This window comes from Hyla sarda, chromosome 6, assembly GCF_029499605.1.
Source record: "Hyla sarda isolate aHylSar1 chromosome 6, aHylSar1.hap1, whole genome shotgun sequence".
NCBI lineage: Eukaryota > Metazoa > Chordata > Amphibia > Anura > Hylidae > Hyla > Hyla sarda.
This window is the reverse complement of record NC_079194.1, coordinates 252,021,203-252,042,910: the sequence shown is the minus strand read 5'-3', so window position 1 is coordinate 252,042,910 and position 21,708 is coordinate 252,021,203. Positions and strand designations below refer to the sequence as shown.

The 21,708-nt window shown below is 41.7% G+C and overlaps 1 protein-coding gene across 2 annotated transcripts in view; it reads left to right on the top strand.

The window, feature by feature from the left end:
- The window catches only part of CD151 (CD151 molecule (Raph blood group)), a 78,662-nt gene extending 59,806 nt beyond the window's left edge, over window positions 1-18,856 (top strand). Inside the window, exons 5-9 of one of the 2 annotated variants that reach the window (XM_056526921.1) lie at window positions 1,470-1,490; window positions 8,400-8,504; window positions 10,876-11,034; window positions 12,106-12,192; window positions 17,170-18,856. In XM_056526921.1, coding sequence (XP_056382896.1) covers window positions 1,470-1,490; window positions 8,400-8,504; window positions 10,876-11,034; window positions 12,106-12,192; window positions 17,170-17,229 — 432 coding nt within the window. In that variant the 3' untranslated portion in view covers window positions 17,230-18,856. The remainder of the gene's footprint in view (window positions 1-1,469; window positions 1,491-8,399; window positions 8,505-10,875; window positions 11,035-12,105; window positions 12,193-17,169) is intronic. The other variant, XM_056526923.1, reaches the window with a different exon arrangement.
- Window positions 18,857-21,708: the final 2,852 nt, after the last annotated feature.

Below are 21,708 nucleotides of genomic sequence, written 5' to 3'. Positions count from 1 at the left end.
TTAAAATTTGCTAACCTACTCAATTTTGTTTCCAAATTATAATTTTTTGTGGGGGGGGGGGGGGGGGGGAAGGCAGGGAATCTTTTTATTTTTTTATTTTTTTTTTTATTTATGGCTTCAAAATTTCCAAAAAATGACATCTCTAATCACACCTCTAGTGTATATCTTATTAATAGCAATAAATACGCTCTCATTTGAGGTAATGGGAGGCATTTTAGGCTTTCATTTGTAAAAACAGCCCTTGGGTCTGTAAAAGAATATTAAGGTAAAATAGCTTCTGCATATTAGAGAGATCAAAAGTTTGGATTCATTACTTGTCAAAGTAACTTTTTTTTACATGATAGAATAATACACATTATGCTCATTTGGGTATTATTCATGTAAATGCTCTTTCCTTGCACAGCATGGATTCTTATTAATGTGAATTGGATGAATTATTCAGCATCCTTGAACTGTGTAAAACAGTGTTTCCCAACCAGGGTGCCTCCAGCTGTTGCAAAACTACAACTCCCAGCATGCCCGGACAGCCAACGGCTGTCCGGGCATGCTGGGAGTTGTAGTTTTGCAACAGCTGGAGGCACCCTGGCTGGGAAAAACTGGTTTAAATGGGTACTCCCGTGGAAACCTTATTTTTATTTTTATTTTTTAATCAATTGGTGCCAGAAAGTTAAACAGATTTGTAAATTACTTCTATTAAAAAAAATCTTAATCCTTCCAGTACTTTTAAGGGGGTTTATACTAAAGAGAAATACAAAAAAAGAAATGCATTTCCTCTGATGTCATGACCACAGTGCTCTCTGCTGACCTCTGCTGTCCATTTTAGGAACTGTCCAGAGCAGCATATGTTTGCTATGGGGATATTCTCCAGCTTTGGACAGTTCCTAAAATGGTCAGCAGAGAGCACTGTGGTCATGACATCACAGGAAATGCATTTTTTATTTTTTATTTCTCTTTAGTATACAGCCCCTAAAAAGTACTGGAAGGATTAAGATTTTTTTTAATAGAAGTGATTTACAAATTTGTTCAACTTTCTGGCACCAGTTGATTTAAGAAAAAAAAAATGTTTTCCATGGGAGTACCCCTTTTATAGAGAGGGATACACAACAGCTGATAGATTGCCGCACAGTGTCATTGGATCCTGACCTTACTGGTACATATGGTTCGGACAAGTCTAGAGATTAATTTCTAGCTGCTCCTTCAGGGCTATCTGTGTCTGAACGCTGCCAGCTTCTCAATGATGCCCACTACGCCGCTGCTTATCACGAGGGCATTTGCCCCCTTCATTCTCTTCCCATGGAAGCCCTTGCGGGATCACAGCTTTTTATAGAGAGAATAGATGTGTGTGTGTTCCCCCATCACAATGACAAGCTTCTCCCCCCTCTCTCTGCGCTTGCATGCTGCTCATGTGTATTCACTGTATATACCTGTGTGTAACTCTTGCTCTGTCCCTGTCTCTTTCCATGCTGCAGTGTGCTCCGTTCTGCTCACAGGTAACAAATGTTCTTTCCTAAATGGCTGCGGTCCCTGCCACTTTGAACAGACATATATTGCAAAAAAAAACAGTGTACCATGTTTCCAGCATTATCCATGTTACTACGGTGGAAAACAATTAATTTTAAATCAACTGGTGCCAGATTTTGTAAATTACTTGTATAAAAAAAATCTTAATCCTTCCAGTACTTATCAGCTGCTGTTCTTTTCTTTTTGAAATTCTTTTCTGTCCGACCACAGTGCTCTCTGCTGACACCTCTGTCCATGTCAGGAACTGTCCAGAGTAGGAGCAAATCACCATAGCAAACCTCTCCTGCTCTGGACAGTTCCTGACATGGACAGAGGGGTCAGACAGAAAAGAAAAAAAAAAAGGACTTTCTCTGTAGTAAACAGCAGCTGATAAGTACCGGAAGGATTAAGATTTTTTTTTAAAAGAAGTAATTTACAAATCTGTTTAACTTTCTGGCACCAGTTGATTGAAAATAAATTGTTTTCCACCGGAGTACCCCTTTAAGGAAACTAGTGCAGATAACCAGATCCCAGGTCTCCTTTTTGTAAGAACTATTAAAGGGGGACTCCAGAGAAAAAGGATGTTTTTAAATGAACTGCCTCCAGAAAATTATTCAGCTTTGTAAATTACTTCTACAGTGGTCCCTCAAGTTACAATATTAATTGGTTCCAGGATGATCATTGTATGTTGAAACCATTGTATGTTGAGACCAGAACTCTATGGAAACCTGGTAATTGGTTCTGAAGGCACCAAAATGTCATCCAAAAATAGGAAAAAGTGAGAAATAAAGAAAAATAAGTAGATAACTAATATAGGTATAGCAAGTCCTTACATATAAAAGTAGGAAATATCTGCTGAGAGCTGTAAATCACTGTCTATGTCAGTGTTTCCCAAGCAGGGAGCCTCCAGCTGTTGCAAAACTACAACTCCCCGCAGGCCCGGACAGCCAAAGGCTGTCCGGGCATGCTGGGAGTTGTAGTTTTGCAACAGCTGGGGGCACCCTGCTTGGGAAACATTGGTCTATGTAGAGGACAGGAGCTTCTTCGGGGTCCTGTACAGTACACACAATGTCCTAAAAGAGTTACGGGGTCGCCCTCACCTGGCGTCCAAAGTAGCAGCTAACACTGGTACAGGTAAAGTGTACAGAACATGTAATACCTCCCTGTACTGTAGGGGGCGCTACCAGACACCAGTCAGTGCATACACTTCAGTAATACAGGTGTTTTACCAGTGAATGCCCATTCTGATTGGCACGTTTCACAGATCTGGACTGTCCGTAGCATTGTATGTTGAGTCTGGTTTCAACTTACGATGGTCCAGAAAAGACCATTGTATGTTGAAACTATTGTATGTTGAGGCCATTGTAAGTTGAGGGATCACTGTATTTAAAAATCTCGTGCACTCCAGTACTTTTCAGCGGCCATGTGCCTTGGAGGAAGTTCAGTAGTCTTTGCGGTCAGACACAGTGCTCTTTGCTTCCATCTCTGTTTGTATCAGGAACTGTCCACTGTTTGCTATGGAGGTTTTCTCCTGCTCTGGATAGTTCCTAACACGGACAGAGGTGGCAGCAGAGAGCACTGTGGTCAGACTGGAAAGACTATATGACTTCCTGCAGGGCATACAGCAGCTGATAAGTACTGGAAGGCCTGAGATTTTTACCTTTTTAAAAGTAATTTACAAATCTGTATAACTATCTATCACAAATTGATTTGAAAACCATTTTGTTTCTTTGGAGAAATAAAGGCAGTGATCTTGGTACTGAATACCACCTCACTTATGTTACACCAGTTTAGTCAGAATCTTATGTTGTCTTAAAGTAGAGCCTTTGCCAAAAGGATGAGACACTACTTAGGCTGCATCCACATCACGATTTCTCCATCCGACCTGAGTACACGATTTTTATAACTAAAAATCGTATGAAATCGTATATTAAGTCGGATCCATTGACCTCCATTAAAAATTCGGATCCATTACACACATCCGATTTGATCCGCATTTGATTTCACACGATTTTTGTTCGGGTCTGAAATCGGGGTTGACCACGATTTCAGACCCGAACAAAAATCGTGTGAAATCGGATGGGGATCAAATCGGATGTGTGTAATGGATCCGATTTTTTAATGGAGGTCAATGGATCCGACTTAATATACGATTTCATACGATTTTAAGTTATAAAAATCGTGTACTCAGGTCGGATGGAGAAATTGGAGAAATCGTGATGTGAATGCAGCCTTAGTCAGAGTTGGCTACAGAGTTGGCTTTGATGCAGCTTGTGGGAGGTGTTGTTTCTCATTGGAGAGATCCTGCATAGATAGATAGATACATATTGATATTAATGGGGGAGATTTATCAAAATTGTCTAGAGGAAAAGTTGCCCAGTTGCCCATAGCAACCAATCCGCTCGCTTCTTACATTTTTAACAAGGCCTCTGCAAAATGAAAGAAGCGATCTGATTGGTTGCTATGGGCAACTGGGCAAGTTTTCCTTTGCACAGGTTTTGATAAATCTCCCCTATTGTGTGTGTGTGTGTGTGTGTGTGTGTGTGTGTGTATATATATATATATATATATATATATATATATATATACACAGGGTGGGACATTTATATGGATACACCTTAATAAAATGGGAATGGTTGGTGATTAACTTCCTGTTTGTGGCACATTAGTTTATGTGAGGGGAGAAACTTTTCAAGATGGGTGGTGACCATGGTGGCCATTTTGAAGTCGACCATTTTGAATCCAACTTTTGTTTTTTCAATAGGAAGAGGGTCATGTGACACATCAAACTTATTGGGAATTTCACAAGAAGAACAATGATGTGCTTGGTTTTAATGTAACTTTATTCTTTCATGAGTTATTTACAAGTTTCTGACCACTTATAAAATGTTATCAATGTGCTGCCCATTGTGTTGGATTGTCAATGCAACCCTCTTCTCCCACTCTTCACACACTGATAGCAACACCGCAGGAGAAACAGGCTTCCAGTATCCATATACACTGCTATATACTACTATATACACCGCAGGAGAAATGCTAGCACAGGCTTCCAGTATCCGTAGTTTCAGGTGCTGCACATCTCGTATCTTCACAGCATAGACAATTGCCTTCAGATGACACCAAAGATAAAAGTCTAAGGGGAACAGATCAGGAGACCTTGGGGGCCATTCATCTGGCCCACGAAAACCAATCCACTTTCCAGGAAACTGTTCAGGTCCGAGTATTCCTGGATGAACAGTTTCCTGGAATGTGGATTGGTCATCGTGGGGCAGTTGAATGGCCCCCAAGGTCTCCTGATCTGACCCCCTTAGACTTTTATCTCTGGGGTCATCTGAAGGCAATTGTCTATGCTGTGAAGATACGAGATGTGCAGCACCTGAAACTACGGATACTGGAAGCCTGTGCTAGCATTTCTCCTGCGGTGTATATAGTAGTATATAGCAGTGTATACGGATACTGCAAGCCTGTGCTAGCATTTCTCCTGCGGTGTTGCTATCAGTGTGTGAAGAGTGGGAGAAGAGGGTTGCATTGACAATCCAACACAAGGGGCAGCAAATTGAACACATTTTATAAGTGGTCAGAAACTTGTAAATATCTCATGAAAGAATAAAGTTACGTTAAAACCAATCACATCATTGTTCTTCTTGTGAAATTTCCAATAAGTTTGATGTGTCACATGACCCTCTTCCTATTGAAAAAACAAAAGTTGGATTCTAAATGTCCGACTTCAAAATGGCCGCCATGGTCACCACCCATCTTGAAAAGTTTCCCCCCTCACATATACTAATGTGCCACAAACAGGAAGTTAATATCACCAACCATTCCCATTTTATTAAGGTGTAACCATATAAATGGCCCACCCTGTATATAAACAAATAGAAGAGAAAAAGGTACCACAGAAGGCGCCTAGTGTGTTACCCCAATAATGAAAAAGTAGGCAAAACGTATTTTGCCCACCTGGAGCGCAATACAAATGCACATATCACCCAGACTAAGTGGGTACGAAGTAGCAGTGAAGTCCAGAGGAATTGCTGGGCCGTAGGTATGTGCAGACAGATGGCAGTCGGTCTAAATAATCAGGCAGCAGGTTAATGAAAAGTCCCTCTATAGGCGCTAAACCTCGGTAAGGAAATCATGATTGCAAGCTGGTAATAGTAAACATATAGTTTATTTGCCAATGATGCCAACATCTGAGGTATGCCAATCTGAGGAAGGGTGCCCAGACCGAAACGCGTCATTGGCGAATAAACTTATACATTTACTATTACCAGCTTGCAATCGTGATTTCCTTACCGAGGTTTAGTGCCTATAGAGGGACTTTTTCATTAACCTGCCGCCATATATATTAACAGGCAGTGCTGCATCTGTAGACATCTTATTTGTGTTTTCTGTACCTCATAGACCAGCGGAGTCTTTTCAGAAAGAACATTGTACCTCCCATAAGCTACATCCTAGGCATCTCTCTAGCCAACCAGAACTCTGCTTTGTACTGATGAGGGGCAAAAAAACCAAAACAGCTGCCTACAGATGAGTAACTTTTTTTTTTTTTAGGAGACTTTGGTTTGGCTGATATGAGAAATCTTCTGCTTTCTGGAGGAGAGCTAGTGTGTATATGATTCCCTATGGAGCGTTGCCTAAAAATACGTTTCTATACACGACCTGGGTCTCTTTAATGGGAAACAATACCTGAGCTGTGAATAAGCTTGATCTTCTTGTGGGGTTTTCTCCCCTACATTTATATACAATTCGTTATTATTATTATTTTTTTCTCTTTAAAGTTTCATTGGAAATGGTCAAAAACAAACACATTTTCTGATCTGAATTGTTCTGCCTTTGTAAATTGTATAATAGGAAACACTTGGACACATTTACTCCTGCAATTGTTCTAGAATCCTGGCATCATTTGCACTGAAAAACTTTTTTAACCACATTTATGAATTATATAATTTGAGTTTTACTATTTGTTTGACACTTTTCAGCCATGCCTGAAAAAGGGGCATAACCTTGGTTAAAGGGGGATGGGGTTTAAAATGCAAAAATGTGACAGTTTAAAGGGGTTATCCAGGAAAAAACTTTTTTTTTTATATATATCATCTGGCTCCAGAAAGTTAAACAGATTTGTAAATTACTTCTATTAAAAATCTTAATCCTTTTAGTACTTATGAGCTGCTGAAGTTGAGTTGCTCTTTTCTGTCTAAGTGCTCTCTGATGACATGTGTCTCGGGAACCGCCCAGTTTAGAAGCAAATCCCCATAGCAAACCTCTTCTACTCTGTGCAGTTCCCGAGACAAGCAGAGATGTCAGCAGAGAGCACTGTTGCCAGACAGAAAACTCAACTTCAGCAGCTGATAATTATTGAAAGGATTAAGATTTTTTTATAGAAATAATTTACAAATCTGTTTAACTTTCTGGAGCCAGTTGATATAAAAAAAAAAAAAAAGTTTTTTCCTGGAATACCCCTTTAAGAACATAGCAGATTTAGGAGCCTGAGCCACTTTAATAGAAATGGAGCAATCTAAAGGTGCCTGTACACCTTAGCTTAGACCATTGTTTCCCAACCAGGGTGCCTCCAGCCGTTGGCTGTCTGTACATGCTGGGAGTTGTAGTTTTGCAAAAGCTGGAGGCACCCTGGTTGGGAAACACTGCCTTAGACAAAAGTCAGCTAAAACCAACTGTATGGGGATTCAACTGCCCGACCCTATCTGGGAGGGATAAGCTGGTGCCAGAGCTGTCTGGCTGTGGCTTACCCCTCCCCTCTAAACAGAGAACACATAAATGCTCAGCCATGCTGAATGTTCATATATATGAGGAAATCGAGCAAGATAGCTGTCAGTTACGCACCACCTATAGACTGTCTAGTCTTTATTTACACCTTCACTTTACCTCTGGTTTTCCCATTTTCCTTTTTCCTACCTGGTCAATACTAAAAAAAGAGCAAACAACCAAAGATTTGTGAATCATAAATCGGATTTCCATTCAGTGTTGGTACCATAGACTGACAGATTATCCTTACTGGTCTTACAATCATTTAGATCTTTAATGATAATTAGAGATGAGCGAACTTACAGTGAATTCGATTCGTCACGAACTTCTCGGCTCGGCAGTTGATGACTTTTCCTGCATAAATTAGTTATTAGTTTATGCAGGAAAAGTCAGCAACCGCTGAACCGAGAAGTTCGTGACGAATCGAATTTACTGTAAGTTCGCTCATCTCTAATGATATTTGTTATTGTTATGTGCTGATCTCCTGTAAAGACAGTTAAGTCTAGCCGCTAGAGATGAGCGAACTTACAGTAAATTCGATTCGTCACGAACTTCTCGGCTCGGCAGTTGATGACTTTTCCTGCATAAATTAATTCAGCCTTCAGGTGCTCCGGTGGGCTGGAAAAGGTGGATACAGTCCTAGGAGACTCTTTCCTAGGACTGTATCCACCTTTTCCAGCCCACCGGAGCACCGGAAAGCTGAACTAATTTATGCAGGATAAGTCATCAACTGCCGAGCCGAGAAGTTCGTGACGAATCTAATTTACTGTAAGTTCGCTCATCTCTACTAGCCGCTTCATCTATTGTGATGCTCGCATGTGCTGGGAAGACTGTAAGAAGTATATGGTATAAACGTGATGGCCTTTGGACCCTATGCGCTGACCATTTATGTAGATAAGTGTTTCCTAACCAGGGTGCCTCCAGCTGTTGCAAAACTACAACTCCCTGCATGCCCGGACAGCCTTCGGCTGTCCGGGCATGCTGGGAGTTGTAGTTTTGCAACAGCTGGAGGCACCCTGGTTGGGAAACACTGATGTAGGTAGACAAAGGATTGAATGGCGAAGCGTATTACGAGATAACTGGCAGAAGCGGACATGTTCTCTATGATGCTGAGCTGCGTCCTCTTGTCTTTGCAGCTGAATGATGAACTGAAGCAAAGCCTGAAGAACACCATGACCATGAAGTACAAGCAGCCAGGAGAGGAAAAAGTCACCAATGCAGTGGACAAGCTGCAGCAGGAGGTGAGGAACAACATGTGCTTTCCATTTTTACACATACGTTTAGGTATCGACATTGTCTTCTCACTGTTTAATTACTTGAAGAAAAGCTTAAAATATCATCTTTTAGGTAAATCAAGCAGTAAAATATGGTGCTACTTTGTACTTAAAAAGTTACTGTAATTTCCAAAAACTTGACATGTTCTAAAGATGCGTCAAAAGTTTTGATAAGTTGGGTCTGAGACCCCCACCAATCTTTAGAACGAGCAGCTAAGCGTTTCTCTCCGTCTTTAAAGGGGTACTCTGGTGAAAAACATATTTTTTTTTAAATTTTTTTTTTAAATCAACTGGTGCCAGAAAGTTAAACAGATTTGTAAATTACTTCTATTAAAAAAAATCTTAATCCTTCCTGTACTTATTAGCTGCTGAATACTACAGAGGAAATTCTTTTCTTTTTGAAACACAGAGCTCTCTGCTGACATCACGAGCACACAGTGCTCTCTGCTGACATCTCTGTCCATTTTAGGAACTGTCCAGAACAGCATATGTTTGCTATGGGGATTTCCTTTTACCCTTCCTAAAACAGTTCCTAAAATGGACAGAGATGTCAGCAGAGAATACAGTGCTCGTGATGTCGGCAGAGAGCTCTGTGTTTCAAACAGAAAAGTTTTCTGACTAACTGCTCAATGATGATGTCACGTCCCGGGAGCTGTGCATGATGGGAGAATATCCCCATAGGAACTGCACAGCTCCCGGGACGTGACATCATCATTGAGCAGTTAGACAGAAAACAACAACTCAACTTCAGAAGCTACTAACTATTGGAAGAATTAAGATTTTTTAATAGAAGTAATTTACAAATCTGTTTAACTTTCCAGAGCCAGTTGATATATGAAAAAAGTTTTGGCCTGGAATACCACTTTAACCTCACTGCATAAGATGAGCTCCTTAGACTTTCTATAGTATGCATCACCCACAGCGAGGAAAGAGAAGCGCTTAGGCTGCATTCACATCTCGTTTTTGCAATACGGTTCCCGTATCCGGTTTCAGTTAAAAAACCGCATGGAACCGTATTGCAAACCGTATGTATAGACATTTCATAGAAAATTTATGCCAACCGTAGCATTTGGTTGTGTACGTTTTGCATCATTTACGGTTTTATCCATTTTTTACCCATCTCCAAAACTATAGTCTACTAAGGTTTTATGTCCGGTTGAAAAACCGGATACAACCCGCATACGTTTTTTTATTTAAATGGTGGTCTATGGGAACCGTACTGAACAATATGTGCGTACCGTTCCATCTGGTTTGCACAATACGGTTTTGATAGTTTGCACATGCGCAGTGCATGCCGAAAGTTCTTCCCACAAATAGAACAAGAAGAACTTTATTTAATTAAGGACAAACATAAACCGTATCTGTTTTTTTTTTCATTCAAAAAATGTATTAAACCGTATGCAACCGGACATCTGTTTTAAAACCGTAGAGAGGTCTATACGGTTGTATACGGTTCGGTCCAGTTTTGAGACATACGTTTTTTTTTTTACAAAAAACCTAATACGGGAACCGTATTGCAAAAATGAGATGTGAATGCAGCCTTAGCTGGGCTTTACTTCCTGGTCTCTCGATCTAGCGATCGGTGGGGGTCTGAACATTTAGACTAGAGATGAGCGAACTTACAGTAAATTCCATTCGGCACGAACTTCTCGGCAGTTGATTACTTTTCCTGCATAAATTAGTTCAGCTTTCAGGTGCTCCCGTGGGCTGGAAAAGGTGGATACAGTCCTAGGAGACTCTTTCCTAGGAATGTATCCACCTTTTCCAGCCCACCGGAGCACCTGAAAGCTGAACTAATTTTTGCAGGAAAAGTCAGCAACCGCCGAGCCGAGAAGTTCGTGACGAATCGAATTTACTGTAAGTTCGCTCATCTCTAATTTAGACCCTGACCAATCAAAAGTTTTCACGTGCCTCTACATCCATGTATTCAATTATTTATTTTTTTTTTTTTTAGAGTGGGGGAAAAAAATTCTTATAATGTTCTGTTCACAAAAATGCATGGCTAGTTAGAAAAAAGGAGCTGTGATACAATTGTATACGTATATATATATATATATATATATATATATATATATATATACAAGATAGTTTCCTATGTAAGCAGGACATGATGCGGTTTAGCCTCAACAAGGATTAATGGAAGCAGATATGTAAATAAGTTATGGGTTAATTGAAATAAGGGGGGTTTAGCAAGCTGTGTTATAGTAAACTCTATTCATGGTACAACTGTTGCCTTGTCTCCCAAACATTCATTCATTCTTTTCATTTTAAGTCTTTCCTATTTCGCAGATCTCGCATTGGTCATGATTTCCTGACTTGTTGCTTTCTCTTGTTTTAGTTTAAGTGTTGTGGCAGCAATAATTCCCAGGACTGGAAGGAAAGTGCTTGGATAAATTCCGCAGAATCTGAGGGGCGCCTGGTTCCAGACAGCTGCTGCAAGACTGTTACCCCAAGATGTGGGGTCCGAGAACATCCCTCAAACATCTACAGAGTTGAGGTTAGGAATCACTGTCACATGTTTACATCTGTTAGGCTTAGAATTAAATTGTCTTCAAAATAATGTAAAGGGGTACTCCGCTGCTCAGTGTTTGGAACAAACTGTTCTGAACGCTGGAGCCGGCGCTGGTGACATAATAGCCACACACCCTCATGATGTCACGCCCCACCCCCTCAATGAAAGCCTATGGGAGGGGGCGTGACCCACGCCCCTCCCATAGACTTGCATTGAGGGGCTGGGGTGTGACATCATGAGGGGCGGGGCTATGACATCATGAGCTCCCAGCTCCAGCGTTCGGAACAATTTGTTCCAAACACTGATTATGCCCAAGTAAATAATATGTAAATAAGATATATATATATATATAATATCTATACAGTGATCCCTCAACTTACAATGGCCTCAACATACAATAGTTTCAATGTACAATGGTGTTTTCTGGACCATTGTAACTTGAAACCAGACTCAACATACAATGTACAGACAGTCCAGATATGGATGGCTGGAAGATCTGACCAATCAGAATGGACAATCACTGGTAAAACCCCTGTATTACTGAAGTGTATGCACTGACTGGCTGTCTGGTAGCGCCCCCTACAGTACAGGGAGGCATTACATGTTCTGTACTACTCTTTCCCTGTGCCAGGGTCAGCTGCTCCTTTGGACATCAGGTGAGGGCGGCTCCATGTTACTTTTTTAGGACATTGTGTACTGTACAGGACCCTGGAGAAGCTTCTGTCCTCTACATAGACAGTGATCACAGCTCCCAGCAAATCTTTTTACTTTTATATGTAAGGATTTGCTTTATCTATATTAGTTATCTACTAATTTTCCTTAATCATCACTTTTTCCTATTTTTGGATGAAATTTTGGGGCTTCAGAAGCAATTGCAAGGTTTCCATAGAGTTATGGTCTCAACATACAATGGTCATCCTGGAACCAATTAATATTGTAACTTGAGGGACCACTGTATAATGTTTAGTCCACTATTAGGATGAGCAGATATCCCTACTCACCTCCAGTATGTATGGAAACAGATGGATAAATATGACCTTTTCCTCTTCTTCACAGGGTGGCTGCATCACCAAACTAGAAGCCTTTATCCGATCTCACCTGCTTATCATCGGAGCAGTGGGCTTAGGCATTGGCTTTGTACAGGTGACGTATACGCACTTACTTAAGGGTGGAAGACTGATTTCTAACATTAGTTTACACTGATATACTGGCCCTGATTTACTATTGTAAACCCAACATGTTTTGTCGGCTTGTGCGCCAGAAATTTGCGGCAGAATTCTGTCTGCGACAGAAATGAAAAACCCAACCAACTCTCCATTTTACTGGGGGGGGGGGGCGAAAAATGGGCGTGTCTGTTGGGGGAAAGGGGTGTGGTCACAGAAAAGGGGTGTGTTCCCAACATTTTCACAAATTTTTTTTAGGGAATTAAAACCCACAAATAAACCTACACTCCACTCTTCTAGTAAATCTGCACATGTAATTACCTATTGTTTGTATGTATTCGTATATTACTCATTCCACAATTACTGGGCAGAATTGGATATTGAAGACTTGACCTACCACTTCTAAGGTGGGTTAGTTCCATCCGTAGGAAATGGAGTACAGGGGTTATGTGGCATTAGACTTTTGTTTAAAAGCTACCGGCATTAAAACGAAAAAATCTGGATTTACCTCCCACCTCTCCCCTGGTGCCTCCAGTATCCCATTCCCGTCGCTTCTTGTGGTCGACACATCAGACTGTCGCAGAGTTGTTTTGCGTCACCTAGTGATCGGCTGAGCGGCAGTTTGACATATTGGGCCCCAGCCCCGAGGCTCAATACATTACCAATAACCCTTTGGAGGGACAAAACCCTATACAGTGACCTCTCAGAGGCCATCGCATGTTGAAGGCAGCATCAACATACGATGCTTTTGTATGTCGGGGCCATCGCATAAACGGCTATCCGGCAGCGCAGACTGCTTCAGCTGCCACCGGATAGCCGTTTACGGTGCCCCGTGCCCTTTGCTGATGATCACTCACCTGTCCTCGGGGCCCTGGCGGGTCCTTTTCGGGATCCTCTGCATCGTTGGTGCTCTCCATCGTCGTCATCACGTCGCTGCGCACGCCGTCCTTTCATCCAATAGGAGCGGTGTGCGTAGCAACGTGATAGCGGCGACGGAGAGCGAAGATGCCGGGGAAGCAGATGCCTTACCAGAGCGTCGGGGACACCCCGGGGACACGACAACATCGATGGAAGGCGACATCTAGGGCAGCGGTGACGAGCGGTGACGGTCCGGAGCAGCGGGGACAGGTGAGTACAACTTCCTCTAACAGTGGTCTACAACCTGTGGACCTCCAGATGTTGCAAAACTACAACACCCAGCATGCCCGGACAGCCAACGGCTGTCCGGGCATGCTGGGTGTTGTAGTTTTGCAGCATCTGGAGGTCCGCAGGTTGTAGACCACTGTCCTATACTTTACATTGCACTGATCCCTCAACATACGATGGTTTCAACAAACGATGGACCATTGGGAACGGATTACCATCATATGTTGAGGGACCACTGTACTAGGGTCCCACTAAAAACAACCTTTATTGGTATACATTAAAATGATGTGAAATGAAAAGAACTGAAACAAATGGTGATTTGAAATGATCAAGAGATCTCTTATTATTAGCGATCTAGTATTGAGCTCTACTGTGAGCTCTTTATTGGAGATAAATATATCTTCTGTATAAAGTGGAACAATATTGTCTTCCGTAGCTGTTTATTACAGTTTGGGGTTTTCCTGTGCTGAGTGAACTGCACCTATGAGGGTCTCACACCCTCCGTTTGAGGTGCCCTTCTAATGCTTCAATATGCTATAAGGAAGCACAATCGGGGGGTCTCGCATTCCCTCCATTTATTGTATCAACAGTTAAAGGAGTACTCCGGCGCGCACTTTTTTCCTTTTATCCCGTCTGGGCTGCAAAATAAAAGAAAACACACTTACTCTTACCTGCATACGCTCCCCCGGTGCTCCGGTACAGGTGTTCGGTCCCCGGGCTGTATTCTTCTTACTTCCTGTTAGCCCGGCACGTCACACGGAGCTTCAGCCTATCACTGGCCGCAGCGATGTCCCGCCTCGGCCGGTGATAGGCTGAAGCTCCGTGTGACGTGCCGGGCTAACAGGAAGTAAGAAGAATACAGCACGGGGACCGAACACCTGTACCGGAGTGTACCGGAGCTCTGGGGGCTCGTTGGCAGGTAAGAGAAAGTATATTTTCTTTTATTTTGCAGCCCGGATGGGATAAAAGGAAAAAGTGCGCGCCGGAGTACTCCTTTAATAGCGCTATGGTGGGTCTCTCGCATGCACCATATTCTATAAAGTGCTATTGTTGCTTCCGTGCACATTGGGCATGAATGGGGGTCTCTCACACCCTCCAATGTATGCCTAAGGTGCTTTACTCAACAGAGGGACTCATTTTGGCTCAGTTCATACTTCTATCTAGCAATTCTTTTTGCTGCTATAGAGGATCTCTGTCTAAAAGATCTCCAACCTCCCCTGGGACTCACAAGGGATGAGTTTGAATACATCACACTGCGGGACATCACTGCGGACAGCAAACAGCTGACGTATTGACCCCTGGAAGAGGACTGCGCTGGAAGACGGGGGCAGGATACCAAAGGCACCCGCGGAGTGTCAGGATGAAAGTCAAGATATTTGTGTTGTAATGCAGGCAGCTGGGCAGTACAGAACCTCTTTAACCCCTTAAAGGGGTAGTCCAGTGGTGAAAAACTTATCCCCTATCCTAAGGATAGGGGATAAGTTTGAGATCGCGGGGGGTCCGACCGCTGGGGCCCCCTGCGATCTCTCTGTACGGGGCCCCAGCTCTCCGCCGAGATAGCGGGTGTCGACCCCCGCACGAGGCGGCGGCCGACACGCCCCCTCAATACATCTCTATGGCAGAGCCGGAGATTGCCGAAGGCAGCGCTTCGGCTCTGCCATAGAGTTGTATTGAGGGGGCGTGTCGGCCGCCGCCTCGTGCGGAGGTCAACACGCCCCCTTCCCGCGGGCTGTCGGGGCTCCGTACAGGAGATCGCAGGGGGCCCCAGCGGTCGGACCCCCCGCGATCTGCAACTTATCCCCTATCCTTAGGATAGGGGATAAGTTGCTCACCACTGAATCACCACTGGACTACTCCTTTAAGGAGTTTTTCCATTTTTGTATTTCCCTCCTTACCTTTTAGAAATCATAACGCTTTCCATTTTCCACCTAAAAATCCATATTATGGCTTATTTTTTGCGCCACCAATTCTACTTTGCAGTGACATCAGTCATTTTACCGAAAAATCTACGGTGAAACAAAAAAAAATAATCATTGTGCTACTAAATTGAAGAAAAAAAACGCAATTTTGCAACTTTTGGGGGCAGTGCATTCTTCGTAAAAATGACACCTTCTCTTTATTCTGTAGGTCCATACGATTAAAATGATCCCCTACTTTTATAGGTTTGATTTTGTCGTACTTCTGGAAAAAATCATAACTACATGCACGAAAATGAAATTTCCTTTTCTGACCCCTATAACTTTTTTTTATTTTTACACCTAAGGGGATGTATGAGGGCTCATTTTTTGCGCCGTGATCTGAAGTTTTTCTTGGAACCATTTTAGTTTTGATCTGACTTTTTGATTGCATTTTATTCAGTTTCTCTGGTATAAAAAGTGACCAAAAAAAATACGCTATTTTGGACTTTTGGAAAAAAAAATTACGTGTACGCCATTGACCGTGCGGTTTAATTAATGATCTATTTTTATAGCTTGGACATTTATGTACGCGAAAATACGACATATGTTTATATTTATTTTTATTTTACATATGTTTATATTTATTTTTATTTTACATCGTTTATTTTATTTTTTTATGGGAAAAGGGGTGTGATTCAGACTTATTATGGAAGGGGTTAAATCATATTTATTTATTTTTTAGCAGTGTTCTAGTCCCCATAGGAGACTATAACATTGCACACACTGATTTCTTACACTGATCACTGCTATGCAATAGCATGCCATTGATAAGTGTTATCACCGCTTGACGGCACGGAGCAGTCATTCGGCGATCGGACAGCGAGGAGGCAGGTAGGGACCTTCCTCGTGTCCGTGCAGCTAATCGGGACGTCCGATCAGCCCGACTGAGCTGCCGGAAAGGTTTCACTTTCACTTCAGATGCGGCGATCAACTTTGATCGCCACATCTGAAGGGTTAATGCCAGGCATCACCGCAATCGGTGATGTCCGGTATTAGCCGCGGATCCAGGCCGTTGATGGCCGTCGGGACCGACCCACTATAACGCGGGATCACCGTGTGACCCCTAGTTATATTGCGGGACATAAATATATGCCCTGCGTCGTTAGGGGTTAAAGAAGTGAAAGAAAAAACAGACTCCAGTGTAGGCTAGGCCTGCATGATATATCTCAATCCCAATCGCATATCAGAATCACAATATTTACCAATCACACACGTTTCCCACATCGAGCAGCCCTACCCTATGCTGACACCACAGTATTATTCATTTCCTACAGTGGTGCCTCCTGCTAGGATGTCTTTTGGACAAGCATTCCTTCATATATCTAATATGGATTTGTAGTGGTTGGTCACATTCACACATCTCTACAGAGGGTGAAGTGACCCTATTTGTCTGATAAAGGTGGCCTATGGATTGGTTTACCATTCGATTTAGGACATTTCCTGATCCCTACAGGTAACTTGCTCCACAAATGTGGTAGTGTTTTCCTATCCACTAATATAGTACAATTCCTTTTGCTTACTTTGTCTTTGTTCAGTCAGTAGCCAGGTACAGAATGGTTAATATCTAAAATATACTGTATACCAGTGGTCTCCAACCTGCGGACCTCCAGATGTTGCAAAACTACAACTCCCAGCATGCCCGGACAGCCAACGGCTGTCCGGGCATGCTGGGAGTTGTAGTTTTGCAACATCTGGAGGTCTGCAGGTTGAAGACCACTGCTGTATAAGGTTCATGGATATTTAAAATGTCCCGATTTAAAATGTCCCTATTTAAAATGTCCCTATTTAAAATGTCCCTATTTAAAAAGTCCCTATTTAATACTTGGTTCTTCTGTCTTGTCTTTGCTCCTTAGGTGTTTGGAATGATTTTCACGTGTTGCCTCTACAAGAGTCTAAAGGCTGAACCATACTAAGATGTCTGTGGACTTCTATTATTGCACTCAGTCTGTTCACCTATTGCATCCTGCTCACCTGAAAAGCTGCTGGAGCAGCAAAACTCATGACATCAATTGCTTAGAATTACTGACTGCCATGTTTTGAGTGTATATGTATACGCGACCCATCACGACTGATCAGATTATTAATATGTGCCAAGGTAATAAGTGAAATATCAGAAGCCATAGTTTCTCATGGACGTCTTCCTATTCTCTCACCTAATGCCTTGATGGATCCTGTTGGTCACCTGGTGGAAACGTACCCTCTACTTTAACTACTAGAGATGCCTTGTTTGTGGTCCCCTCAACTCTGCCTTCTGAAATTCACCATCATGGCCTTAAAAACCAAATTCCAAGCCAAATATGAAGCTATGCAGGTGACCTGACCACCATTGTCAGCCACCTATCAAAGCAGGAAAAATGCGAGACCATGACCTGAGCATCACAAGTATCTGTTTTTATAAGCAATAGGCATGTTACTGTATTTTAACATTTTTAATGTTTTTTGTTAGTTTTTTTTTAACTTTTCACTACCATAAATTAAGTATCACACAGTACTGGTAAAGGGGACATTAAGCCTGAAAATCTTGCCGGCAAAGAAGAAGATGACATTTACTTAGTCTTTGTATTGCAGAAAGTAGAATGTCTGTGTAAGGGTATGTTCACACTGCGGAATCTCGCAGAATTCCAAGAGCGGAGATTCCTCTTGCGGCTGCCGCCAAAAATACTTCAGCGGTAGGACCGTGCGGCACCATTGATGGTTATGCAGTCCTCACAGACTTCCGCCCAAAGAATAAACATGTTCTTTCTTTGCGCTGAACAATTTCAGCAGCGGAATTGTCCGCTGCTGAATTCCTCCATGTGAACATGTCTCGTGGGAGACCCATGGACTCTGCGGTGTGAACATACCCTAAGAGATCATGTAGAAATCTGTGGGTTTTCATACAGAAGCCTAGAGATGTGTTAATTGTTACAGAGGTAAATAGAATACAGCAGCACATGGAGTGTCTATTGCTTCTTAGTGCAAAACCGTAGGGCAGTAATCTCCATCCTGTGGATCTCCAGCTGTTGCAAAACTACAACTAACAGCATGCTGGGGAGCCACAGGCTGAAGAGCAAAGCCATGGGGACTCTATGTGCCTCTGTACAAGCTCCCCAAAGAGACCATACACTTTAAAAATCCCACCCTTCCCAAGTGTGCACCTATAGGGAAGGAATAGCTGTCTTTCGACAGTGCTAAACCAGTCAGATTAAAGGGGTACTCCGGTGGAAAACATTTTTTTTTTTTTTTTAAATCAACTGGTGCCAGAAAGTTAAAGAGATTTGTAAATTACTTCTATTAAAAAAATCTTTACCCTTCCAGTACTTATTAGCAGCTGTATGCTACAGAGGACATTCTATTCTTTTTGAATCTTTTTTTTTTTTTGGCTTGTCCACAGTGCTCTCTGCTGACACCTGATGCCCGTATCAGGAAATGTCCAGAGCAGAAGAAATCCCCATAGCAAGCCTATGCTGCTCTGGACAGTTCCTGAGACGGAGAGAGGTGTCAGCAGAGAGCACTGTGGACAAGACAAAAAAAATAAATAAAAATTAGAATTTCCTCTGTAGCATACAGCTGCTAATAAATACTGGAAGGGTAAAGATTTTTTAATAGAAGTAATTTACAAATCTGTTTTAACTTTCTGGCACCAGTTCATTTAAAAAAAAAAAAAAAAAGTTTTCCACTGGAGTAGATACAAGCAGACCCTCACTTCTATACATTTACTTTTTAATATTGGGTAGAACAGAGTTAAGGAAGACTATATGTCAGCTATTGGTAATACTTTTATTTTCCTGTTAGGTAGACACATGTCCTTTTATTTACCTCTACTATGTATCTTTAACGTCCTTTTTAACTCCTGCATTGCGCAGTGATGGCTGCAGCTTCATAGAGTTGTAAGTCATGTTGAACCTGTATCTCTATCTGTCAGCGTCTTATTATAAAGCAGAAAGAGGTGGAAGGTTCATATATAATTTAATGGGAAAAGAGTGAGTGTAATGTATTATGTTTAGTTATAAATCCCTGCTCATTCTGGGCCCGATAGTCATGCTTAGGCTGGGTTCACATCACGTTTATGCAATACAGTTCCCGTATCAGGTTTTTGCTGAAAAACGGATTCCTCAAAACCTGACTAAACTGTATCAAAACGTGTGTAAAAATTTTAATCCGTATACGGTTTAAAAAAAAAATGATGGCCGGTTGCATCTGTTTTTAAGAAAAAAAAGTATAAGTTTTTAACTTTTCACTCCATTATGAATAAAGTTTTACTGTTTGATTGAAATTCCAAGAAAAAAACTGCAAAGTCAAAAACCGCATGGTGAAACCTGATGGAAACATACGCACATACGGTTCTGTATGGTTTCCATTGGAAAAAAAAAAAAATGTTCCATGTTAAAAAAAAATAAATAAATAAAAAAAAGCGTATATGTTTCAATACGGCTTTTCACCCGGACCAAAAACCGTGGTAGGCTACGGTTTTGGGTATAGGATAAAAACTGACAAAACCGTACAGGATGCAAAACGGACAAAACCTGATGCACATTGTGCCATACGGTATTCAATGGAGAGTCAATGCATACAGTTTTCAATACGGTTCCGTGTGGTTTTCAGATTTAAAAACATATACGGGAACTGTATTAGGCTGCATTCACACCATGTTTTTGCTATACAGTTCCCGTATAACGTTTCAAGTTAAAAACCGTACGGAACCGTATAGAAAACCGTATGCATTGACTTAACATTGTAAACCGTATGTCAAACGCATCATCCAGTTTAGTCTGTTTTGCGTCTTATACGGTTTTGTCCGTTCTTTTTTTTTTTTTACCTGTACCCAAAACCGTAGTCTACCACATTTTTTGGTTCGGGTGAAAAACCATATTAAACGTTTTTTTTCTTTAACATGGGAGTGAATGGGAACTGTACAGAACCATATGTTCCATACGGTTTTTAACTTTGCACAGTTTTTTTTCTTGGAATTTCAATCAAATAAGTGAAACTTTATTATAAATGGAGTGAAGAGTTAAAAACCTATACATTTTTTTCTTAAAAAACGGATGCAACCGGACATCATTTTTCAAACCGTGTATGGTTTTTAACCGTATAGAGGTTGAAATTTGTACACACGTTTTGATACAGTTTAGTCAGGTTTTGAGGAATCCGTTTTTCATCAAAACCTGATACGGGAACTGTATTGCAAAAACGTGGTGTGAATGCAGCCTTACACTGACCGATCTCCCAAACCATATTACCCACACAGACTTAGAAGATCAAAGAGAGCTGAGTTTTGAGTCAATAAACTACATTATACTGAATCTATCCCTAATCGACGCAGATGGGACGCCATGATCAGACTGACAGATCTATTCTAAAATCATCGTAAGATGGATTGGTGATGTGTAGCCATCACAAGTCCTGTAATTGTAAAGGGAATTACAATAGTCAGATACATTATTTTATTCAGAACGCCATGTTAGGATCCTCACTGTATAAATAAATGTTTCCAATCCTAAATTATAATAAAAAAAAGAGGGAAAAGAATGGAAGCAATGTGTAAGCTGGGAAGCCAGATCTTTCCTTTTTTTTTTCTTTCCAAATCTTAAGTATAAAGTTCTGTAAATGTCATTAAAAAGAAAACAGTGTTGCTGGTAAGAAGAAATAAAAGTCTTTGCCAAGTCATTACTTCATTTGGCCACGTAGACGGGCGCTTTTAACAGGCATTGATTCTGACGTGCGAACAAAACATTCAGCACTGCTGTACTGACACATTGGCATTAGGATCTGACCTTGCTGCCTTGTCCAGTATATACCTGAATGTACTTAACTAGAGATGAGCGAACTTACAGTAAATTCGATTCGTCACGAACTTCTCGGCTCGGCAGTTGATGACTTTTCCTGCATAAATTAGTTCAGCTTTCCGGTGCTCCGGTGGGCTGGAAAAGGTGGATACAGTCCTAGGAGACTCTCTCCTAGGAATGTATCCACCTTTTCCAGCCCACCGGAGCACCTGAAGGCTGAACTAATTTACGCAGGAAAAGTCATCAACTGCCGAGCCGAGAAGTTCGTGACGAATCGAATTTACTGTAAGTTTGCTCATCTCTATACGTAACCAATTAACACAGCGCATACATACTCATTTCTCAACTAGTGTGTCTCCAGCTGCTGCAAAACTACAACTCCTAGCATGCCCGGACAGCCTTCGGCTGTCCGGGCATGCTGAGAGTTGTAGTTTTGCAACAGCTGGAGGCACCCTGGTTGGGAAACACTGGCCTACATAAACTCATAGACCTACTGTATGAGAAGCTGGCACTCTGCATTATTCTAGCAGCCTGCCAAAGGTTTGTACAGAAGTTCACAAAGTAAAGGCTGGGTATAAGACTGAGGATGTTGACTCATAAAGATTAGTAATTAGTCTGTGTGTT